The sequence below is a fragment of the Loxodonta africana genome, chromosome 3 (genome assembly GCF_030014295.1).
Source record: "Loxodonta africana isolate mLoxAfr1 chromosome 3, mLoxAfr1.hap2, whole genome shotgun sequence".
Classification (NCBI taxonomy): Eukaryota; Metazoa; Chordata; class Mammalia; order Proboscidea; family Elephantidae; genus Loxodonta; species Loxodonta africana.
In genome coordinates, this window is record NC_087344.1 from 189,238,106 (window position 1) to 189,247,855 (window position 9,750).

Genomic DNA, 9,750 nt, shown 5'->3' on the forward strand with positions numbered 1-9,750 from the left:
GGGGGCTTGGGGACAACGCTCCCCCAGGGCCCTCAGTGCGGGAGGAGGCCTTTCTCTAGTCTTCCCCCGAGGACCAGGAATCTCCATCACCTTCCTTCTGGGTGAACTGCAGAAACTGGCCCTGGCCCAGGCGAAGAGGAACCCCTGGCCAAGGGGCCTTCAGGGAACCCCCCTCTTCCACCTCTAAGGGGCTCCCTTGGTCCCCCTCAGGGGCCCCCGGCTTCCCCTGCCCTCCTCCCTCAGGCTGTTCCAGCCTAGTCACCAGCCCCCCATTCAAGTGCTCTGACTCCTCCTCCCAGCTGGGACCTTGTCCATTGACACCAAAGGTTTCCCCTGCACCCTGGTGGCCTGTGTCCTCTACCTCACTGGGGGTCTCCAAGGGGCCAGAGACTTTGTCCTCCCTCTCCAAGGGAACCAAGTCAGACTCCTCCTCTGAGCAGGAAGGCTCAGCGCTGTCCTGGGACTTAGTCTCCAGGGCAGTCATGGGAGCACTGACGCTCGTAGTCTCAGATTCCACGAGATCCCCTCTCTGCAGGCCACCTAGAGTCTGCAGACTGCCCATAGAGGACCCTGCTCCCCACTGCCCAGCCCCTGGCCCCCTCCCCTCCTCTTCCTCGTCTTCCTCCTCCCCACTCTCTTCCTCATCCGCAAAACCGTCAGACTCCTCATCTCGATCCCAGGCTGCAGGCTCCAGTAGCACCTGGGGCACCTGTCTCAGGGGTTCTGCCACCTCCCCGGGGACCCCAGGAAGAAGAGAGGCCTCTGTTCCCAGGTCCTCAAACTCCTCAGATAGGTCAGAATCATGGCTGTGCCCCTCCTCTTCATCTCGATTGTCCTCTTCAGAGGGCTGGGCCTCAAGACCCTCAGAGGACTGGAGGGTGGGATCCCAGCTTTCCTGTCTGGCCTCCCCCTGAGGGAAGGGCCTCTCCTCTTCAGCTGGGCCCCACTTGGAGGAGGCTGAGGACCCAGGGAAGAGGACCAGGGGAGTAGAGTCGGGAAGGGTCTCCCCTAGCTCATCGGCCTCACTCTCTTCTCCGCTCTCTTCCCCCTCCTCCTGGAGGCCCTCAGGGATCCCCCCAGAACCCATCTCCTGCTCACCCTCCAGCTTTCCTTGGCCCTCAGCACTACCTTCCAGCCCCCAACTAGCCTCCTGGTTCCCCTCAGTCTGGGGCCCAGGGGCATCTTCAGGGAGTGAGGTAGGCACCCAGGGCTCAGTGGGCCTTGGACTGGCGGGCCCCAGTACTGGTTTTGTATCCTCCTCTGGCCTAGGCTGAGAGGCATTGATTCCATTAAGGCACAGGATATCAGCAGGGAGCCCCTCCTCTGTCCCCCAGGCTGCTTCAGACTCAGACTCCTCCCAGCCCTCAGATTCTTCGGGCTTCTGGGGGTCTGTGCTCTCTCTGGGCAGTTTGGAGACCTCTGATTCCAGAGCATCTGCCTCCTTTAGGTCCCTCCTGGGCTCTTCCAAGCCTTGTACTTTCTTTGCCTCCAAATCTTCCTTCCCTAGGGGCGGCTTCGTCACTTCTTCTCTGGCCAGGGGGCCTGGGTCCTCCAGCCTTACCGCCTCCTGCTCCAGTCTCTCCTCAGCTCCCACAGCAGACTCACCCATGGCTGTCTCTGACCCCAAGGTAACCTGTAAGGAGGCGGGATCACCCCCTGGAGCCACATCCTCATCTTTGAACATGGGTGCCACAACCTCTGGCATCCCCTGAGGAGCTCTGAGGCCTGGGGCCCCCATGTGATCTGGTTGCCCTTCAGGGTCCTGGAGGCCCTCAGCACCTCCTTCCCCCTCGGCTCCCTCAACTGGGATCCTCTGCTCTTCAGGCTCAGGGCTCCCTGGGTGCCCTGAGCCTGTGTTCCATGTCTCCCCTGCAGCATTCAGCCGTAGCTCCACCTGCCCTTCAATCTCCTCCTTCCCATGGAGGCCATCTTGCTCCCTCAGGCCCAGCTCTGCTTCATTCTCATTTTCTACTTCATCCTTCCCAGGTTGGGGGTCCTGGTTCAGCTCTTGGTCCCCCACTACCACTTCTTCCCATCTCTGCTGATTTGCAGACAGCGGCAGCTCCTGTCCCTCCTCTTCCAGAGACCTCAGCGAATCTTTATTCTCTCCCTTCTCTAGGTTCCCCTCCTCTTCTAGATATCTTTGACTTTCCTTATCCACCTCTTCTGAAGATTTCAAATTTTCTAGGTCCCACTCTCCCAGAGATCTCAGGGGTTCTTGATGCTCCTTTTCTAGGGGTTTCAATATCTCCTGGGTCTCTTCCACAGACCCCAGTGGTTCTTGAATTTCCTTTTCCAGAGCATTCGTTGTCTCCTGATTCTTTTCTTCTAGGGACCTGAGTGGCTCTTGAGTTTCTGGAAGTTTTAATATTCCCAAGACTTTTTCTTCTGCAGACTTCAGTGATTCTAGATTCCCTATTTCTAAAGATTTCACTGCCTCTACACTGTCTTCTTTTAGAGACCCCAGTAGCTCTTGATTGTCTTTTTCAAGAGGCTTCAATGTCTTCTGGTCCTCTTCCCCTAGAGACCCCAATGGCTCTTGAGTTTCTTTTTCAAGAGAGCTCAATGTTTTCTGGTTCTCTTCTTCTTGAGACCCCAGTTGCTCCTGATCCATATTTTCTAGGGCCTCCTGATTCTCATCTTCTAGAGACTTTAGTGACTCTTGATTCTCTTTCTCTAGAGGTTTCAGTGTCTCCTGGTTCTCATTTTTTAGAGACCTCAGGGGCTCCTCATTCTCTTTTTCTAGAGGTCTCAATGTCTCCTGGTCCTCTACTTCTTGAGATCTCAGTGGTTCTTGATTTTCTTTTGCTAGATGTCTCAGTGCCTCCTCATCCTCCACTCCTTGAGATCTCAGTGGTTCTTGACTCTCCTTTTCTAGACCTCTCAAGGACTCTAAGTTCCCCTCTTCTAGAGACCTCACTAATTCTTGGTTTTCCTTTCCTGGAAATAAAAATGTCTCTAGGTTATCATCAAGGGATCTCAGGCGTTCTTGATTCTCCTTTTCTAGAGATTGCAATGTCTGTGGGTCCTCTTTTTCTACGGGTGTAAGTAGTTCTAGAGTCTCTTTTTCTACAGCTCTAACTACCTCCAGACCTTTTTCTTCTAAAGTTTTCAATAGCTCTTGATTCTCCTTTTCTAGAGTTTTTGGTGTCTCTAAGTTCTCTTCTTCCAAAGACCCCAGAGAGTCTTGACTCTCCTTCTCTAGAGATCTCAGTGTCTCATGGCCCTGTTTTTCCAGAGACATTAGTGGTTCTTGAATCTCCTCTTCCAGAGACTTCGGAGTTTCTTTTTCCAAAAGACTCTGGGGCTCCTGGATTTCCTCCCTGTCCACATCTCCCTCTTCTTGCCACGTTTCCTTCTGTAAGCTGCTCCCTACTTTCACCTCTATGGTTGCTTCTTCCTCTGTCAGTCCCCACGTTTGCCCTTTACCTTCCTCCTGGGATACGCTGGACTTTCCAGACCCACTGGGCTCTCCATCTTTGGCCTCTAAACTAGGGTGATCAGGGTTAGGGGGTGGGGCCAAGGAGACATCATCCTCAGGGGACTGGCCTGGACTGGCCTCTTGCTGCTTGCCCCCAGGCTCCTCTGGTCCTGCAAGGATACTGGCAGGGATGGCCACCTTGGCTTCAGCCCACAGGGGCTCTGGAGCCTGCTGCTTCCCACCCTGTGACTGGAGAAGGGTGAGAGGGGCCTCCCGGGTTCTGATCTGTGTATCTGTGGCAGGGCAGGGAGCCTGGGGTGTGGGCGAGATGGGGGTGCTGGCCAAGGTAGGGGTACAAGCCTGGAGGAATTCCTGTCTCTTTGGAAGGGCTGGCATAGGTGTCCTAAGGGTATCAGGCAAGGGTGAGGTGAGGGGGGTTGGGCTAAGGACCGGAAGTAAATGTCCCAGGCGTCGGCCTTCTGGGGTCCCAGGAAAATGCAGCTCTGGCTTTGGGTCTGGAAAGGCAAAGGGGGAAGAAACAGGGTCAGAATGTATTGTCATAGAGGGGAGCCACAGAGCAGTCACCCTATTTCTGCCAAGACTGTCCATGGGGCCTGCCCCTGACCCCCACTGGCTGGGCTGAGAGAATGCACAATGCTGTTAGGGCCAAGGCGTCAAGACTGGGACTGGCGCCTCTCAGGAAAGGAACAGATTTGGGGTATGAAGAGCAAGGAGGGGTAGAGTTTCAGGGGGAACCTAGCCCCTCCTCTTACCCTGGAAGCCAAGAGAAGTCTTGGGACCACTGCCTGATGTCTGCAGCCGGGTGTTCTCAGCCTCCAGGAGGGTCCTGGGGATGAAGGAGGAAAGCGTAGGTCAGCCCTCTGCCCACAAGCCTGCAGGCAAAGCCGCCTGAAAAACTCACAGCAGAGCTTCCTCGACCCTGGCACTGCAGGCTTCCCCTTCACTTCACCACTATCCCACAAAAGCCATGCATGTGGTATACTTGGCTGCGCACATGAAATCAGTTACATACCCACAGACATCACACAATTGGTCACACAGAGTCACACATATTTGGGACAGAGTTGGGCTCACAGTCACAGAAACAGATGCACACACACACCCCTACACACACACACACACACACACACACACACACACACACACCCTTTAGACTTGTCTCCTCCTCCCCACCACAGGCCAATGACCTCATCCTCAGTGTAGGGGACCAATTCTTATGCTAATTGCTGCTGCCATTGTCCAAATGGCCATCTGGAGGGTCTGAGAAGGGGGGCTTCCCAGGGGAAGTGGGAATTCTCAGGCCGTTCCCATGGGATGGGCTCCCCCCTCCTTCCCCGCTGCTTCCAGAGCTGGTCACAGACAAAAGCAAATGAATTCAGGCCCCTCTCTGCAAATCCTTTTCATGCCTCAAAAACCAGTGGTTAAATTCCTTGGGGCCTGCCCAGACCCTTCCCCTCAGTGGCTAGACTGGGGGTCAAGGCCCTCATCTTGGGATTCCAGGCCCCCCAGAGCTAATGGAGGTCTTTGTGTCCAGGCTCCTGCCTCGGTACCCCTGGGGCTGACTGGGGAAATCAGCAAGTTAAGCTAAACACCCGCTGCTCTTCTCCTGAATCTGGTTCGTCCTTCCTATGGTCTCACTTCTGTCCTTCACAAATGCAACATCGTCACTGTCATTCCCTCGGAAGCTCAGTCCTCTGTGGAGGTGGAGCCATTCTCTTCTTCCTTTTCCCGCCTATATCCTCACTGATCTTCCCTTCCTAGACCACGTCTCCCCTCCCCTCCTGAGCCTGTCCCCAGGGCCCCTGCCTTTTTGCAATGGATTCTGGATTATCTGGCCCCGGCCCCCTCCCTGTGTGTTTGATTTGTGCAGCCCTTTCTGAGTTGCAAAGCCCCTTCCCTGAGCTCTATGACTGGACCCTCCCCACAGCCAATCTGGCCAGTTTCCTAGAACAGACTATGGGTTTGCTCAAGGCCACGCAGCCAGTGAAAAGCAGCACCCTCTTTGGTCAAAGAAACAGGGAATATGGGCAATGGAAGGGCTGGGCAGGGCGAACAGCAGGAGGGCTTGAGGGGGTCAGGCCCCATGGCGTTCAGGCTAGAAGGGGCCCTGGAAGTGACCCAGCCCATTCCTCCTCCTCCAGACAAGGAGACTGAGGCTCAGTCAGGTGGCAAGTCAGTGTGACCACCGGCACCTGCAACTCCTCCCCTCCTCCATCCCCTCAGTGTGAGCACACAGAGATGGTCAGGGAAAGCTCTGGATGCAGAGGTGCTAAAGGTGCTACACGTGTCCAATCCCCTCTCCTGAGGCAGCTCCACTCAGCAATGCCACATCTCCCTGGGCACAGGACACCTCTCTGGTCCTTAATCCATGGAGAAAGCAGGCGGGCTCAGGCGGGACGTGTCTGGTGTGGAAGTGATTGGCCTAGGGTCACAGAACCTGGCACTGGCATAGCCACCACCCCTGGCTCTGGGCCTTTGTCAGCTGAGGAGTCTCTGCCTGGCATATGTGTGCACGCCTGTGTGCCTGGGTGGGTTGGGGTCAACCTGCACCTGTATGTGGCCACCTCCAGGCTGAGGGACATCTTGAGGTGTGCCAGCTGCTGCCGACCTTCCAGGACCTGGGCGATCTGGTTCTGCAGACCCTGTTTCTCCTGCTCCAGGGCCTCCACCGCCAGCTGCAGAGCAAGCCAGAGGCAGTCAGTGAAGGGGGAGGGTCCTTCCTGCTAAGCAACCGTATCCCCTACCCCAGTTCCTGCCCAGAAAACCCCTCTGGAGCCCCTGAGATGAGCACAGAGGCCTCTCTCAGCCCTCTCCCACGGCCTGGCTCTTCCTTGGAGGATGCTGATTAAATGGTAGCACATGCTGCTCAGAATTCAGCTCCCACAGGAAGGGGGAGGCAGGCGAGGGAGGAAAGGGATAGGGATAGGTTACAGAGGCCGGGAGAGGGAAAAAAGTGAAAGCAGAAGGAAAAAAGATTAATCAAGAGGACTGGAGCCAGCAGGACTGGAAGCCAAACAGCCCCCGTCCCATCACTGTCTCCTGCTCCTCATCAGTCCCCCACCCCCTCCCACGTCCCACAAGTTCTGGAATCTTTCTCCTCTGAAAGGAGGAGCCGGGAGGCCCCGCCAGTGCGAGACCTCTGTCTGGCCCAGGCAGGACACTGTTTTCTCAGCTGCTGGTCACAGCTGTGCAGTGTGAGGGGGGTGCAGCTGTCCTAGGCCCCTGGAATGCACTCCAAGGAGCTTAGGAGTTGTGACATGGGAGAGGGGATGGTGGCCACTCACCCAGGGCCCCCTCTGTCCTGTCAGAGGGAGGAGGGTTGTTAGGAACTTGGAGATTCTAATAGCCAGACTGATGGCTGAGGGGGAAGGTGCTGGGTATCCTGAGTGATGGCAGACCTGAGGGAAGGGCCCAGGAGGCCATCGGAGCAGGAAAAGTGCCACACAAGTGTTGTGTAGAGGATGAGGGGGGCTGCTGCGACGGAGTCCAGAGCCTGTCTGCCTTTCCAGACTCAAGAAACCCTATCGTTCCCACTCCACTCTAGACAGGGCTGTGAAAGCCTAGGCCTGGGGCACCAGGGATAGGTTTTCTGACAAGCGGTCCCAGAATAAGCAGCCACTGCCTCTTCACTCCTATTCCCTTGCCCAGAAGGTCTCTGAGCCCCACAGGGACTCGCCTAGGCCCAGGACTTCCTCACCTGAAACTTCTCAGTGGCACGAAGCCGCTCCTGCCAGCGGCCCTCCAGCCTCTGCTCCAGAGCAGCCCTGCGTTCCTGGAGGCCACCACGCTCCGCCTGAAGCTGCTGCAGCTCCAAGCGACCCTCACGGGCTCCCTGCACTGCGCGGCCCAGGCGCTCGCGGGCCTGACCTAGCGACGTCTCCATGTGCGCCACGCGCTCCTGGTAGCCGCGCACTGCCCCGCGCCACGCCTCGCCCAGCCGCTGCGCCAGCTCCTCCACCTCTGGGGCCGGCCCTGGGGGCCCGCGGGGCGGCGCGGGGCAGCGGGGGGAGCAGGCGGCCTGCGCGTTCAGGCAGGCGCGCTCCTCCTCGTGCGCCGCGCGTAGGGCCTCCACCTCGCGCTCCAGATCAGCCGCCTGGGTGCTCAGCCAGGTCTGGGCGCATTTCTCGGCCTCGACCGCCCGCCGACTGCGGGCTGCTTCGTCCGCCGCCTGCTCACGGGCCAGACGCTGCTGCTGGCACCGGCCCGCCACCGCCTCCAACTCTTCTGCCAGGTTGTCGCGCGCCACTTCGGCCGCGTGCTTCTCCCGCCAGCGCTGGTCCACGAGGGCCCGCAAGGCCGCCAGCTCATCATTGGCGCGGGCCCGCCAAGAGGCGTCTGCAGATTGTGCCCGAAGACCCCCGAGCTCTGCGCTCAGCAGTTCATTCTGCTCCTCTAGCGCCTTGACCCGGGACAGGTAGATCTCCAGGCGCCGGTTGAGCTCCCACATCTGAAAAGACTCCTCCCCCAGGCAGCCCTCCATCCTGCTCATCCGACCCACAGAGGGTAGAGAGATGCGGGGCACTAGGAGACGGGAGCAGTTCTCAGAGCTCTTAGGGCCACAGGGAGGAGAGACCGACCGTAGCAAGGACGAAGCAGGGCGGGGCGCGGGTAGCAGCGACTGAGAGCCGGGATCTGAGCTGGGCTATTCATACTCCCGCCGGCCGGGCGGGAAAAGGGGCGGGACCCAGGCCTTAACCCCTTAGAGTTCAGAGAAACGGAGGCAGCCTCTGTCCCTCTGTCGCCGGGTTGCTGAGGAGTGGGACCAAAGAAGGAGCCATGGCCTGCAGAATCCGGTCGGATGGGGGTGGCCCTCTGATGGAGGAGGCCGTGAGGAGGGGGCGTAACCCGTGATAACCGCAGACAATGAGCAGAGCTGAGCCTGCGGAGGGCGTATCAGGAGATTCAGACCTGGGAGGTAGTACGTGCCTCAGTTACTCAGCACAGTCAAGGGTGGTATCACTTCATTCCTCTAAGACTCAGTTTCCTCGTGCTTAAAATGGGAGCGATAAGGGAAACCTCAAGACTGCCGAAAGGATGGACGTGGCCACTTTTCTTGTAAATAGCATCCTTGTGAGATACTGAGCTGAACAGTGTTGCAGAGAGAGGTTGGGAGACACTGCCTGTAAAATAAGAACAAAAGCTGATATTGGAAGACACACACGCACATCCTATTGCCTCAACGTTTCCATCAGAAAACAGAGACCAGGCACAGGGTGTCATGGGCTTAATTAAGAGCGTCATCCCCGCTATTCACCTCCATTCTTCCTACCGCCCTTCCATATAACCCGAGGTTCACATACGTGCTCATTTTAGGCAGTGGTAGGCCTCCCCCAGTTCTCAGGGAAGGGCCCCTCGTCCTGTCCCTCATGTTAGGGGAATTATTGGGAGCAGAGGGTGCCCCCTGGTGGCTTCCAGATCAGGTCAAGCGGAGGAAGTAGAAAGAAGGAGCTCTCTTACTCATCACAACTAGCCCAAGCTTAGCGAGCCTTTATGATCTGCCAAATCCTGTGCTAACACTTTCCTTACATTATCTAACTCAATCCTCAGAACAGCCCTTTGGGAGTTCTACAGTTCAGGAAATGGAGAGTAGCTGGGAAGGCTTTTAGGTGGAAAGCCTCAGTTTACCTATTTGGTACCTGTCTCCATTGAGTCAATTCCAACTCATAGAGACCCTGTAGGACAGAGTGGAACTGGCCCATATGGTTTCCAAGGCTGTAATCTTTATGGAAGCAGACTACCACATCCCTCTCCCTTGGAGCAGCTAGTGGGTTTGAACCAGTGATCTTCGGTTAGCAGCCAATCGCTTTAACCACTGTGCCATCAGGGCTCCCACCTAATTGGAAGGGGATTAATATTTAGTTATTCCCTTCTGTTTGTTCAGAGGATCAAAGGAGACAACGTAGAGGGAGGTTTGGTACAAAGCCTTTTTGAGAACCATCACTATGAAAGCCATTAAGCTGGAGAGAGCCTTCCCCATGAACCACTCTCAGTGAGCTTGGGGAGTGTGGGGAGCAGAGATGGTCTAGAATGCTGGGAAAGAGTGTGGTGTTGATTTTCTGAAGGTAGGAGAGGGTGGATTCCAGCAACAACAGCCTGACGGAGCTGAGATCAATGTTTAGCAGATTCTAAACAGATGACAGGTGATTTGAAGCAATTATTTAAAAAAAAAAAAAAAAAAAAAGGCCTCCCTGGGAGCCACCAGGCACTCAGTGGGCTAAAGTGGATGAGGTGGGCTCCTTTCTTGCCCCAAGGAGGGTTACCAGCATTTCTGTGAGGCCTTGTCAGCACCTTTTATCATGTCCCTGGTG

At 56.5% G+C, this 9,750-nt stretch overlaps 1 protein-coding gene across 1 annotated transcript; it reads right to left on the minus strand.

Annotated features, from left to right (window-relative positions):
- Positions 1–55: 55 nt before the first annotated feature.
- NES (nestin) lies at positions 56–8,070 on the minus strand. The gene is made up of 4 exons (XM_003415158.4): positions 7,140–8,070; positions 5,993–6,117; positions 4,195–4,268; positions 56–3,936 (listed from the first exon to the last, which is right to left on the minus strand). Exons 1-4 carry the CDS (start codon positions 7,929–7,931, stop codon positions 56–58), a joined length of 4,872 nt encoding a protein of 1,623 aa, XP_003415206.3. The 5' UTR covers positions 7,932–8,070.
- Between the last annotated feature and the right edge of the window lie 1,680 nt (positions 8,071–9,750).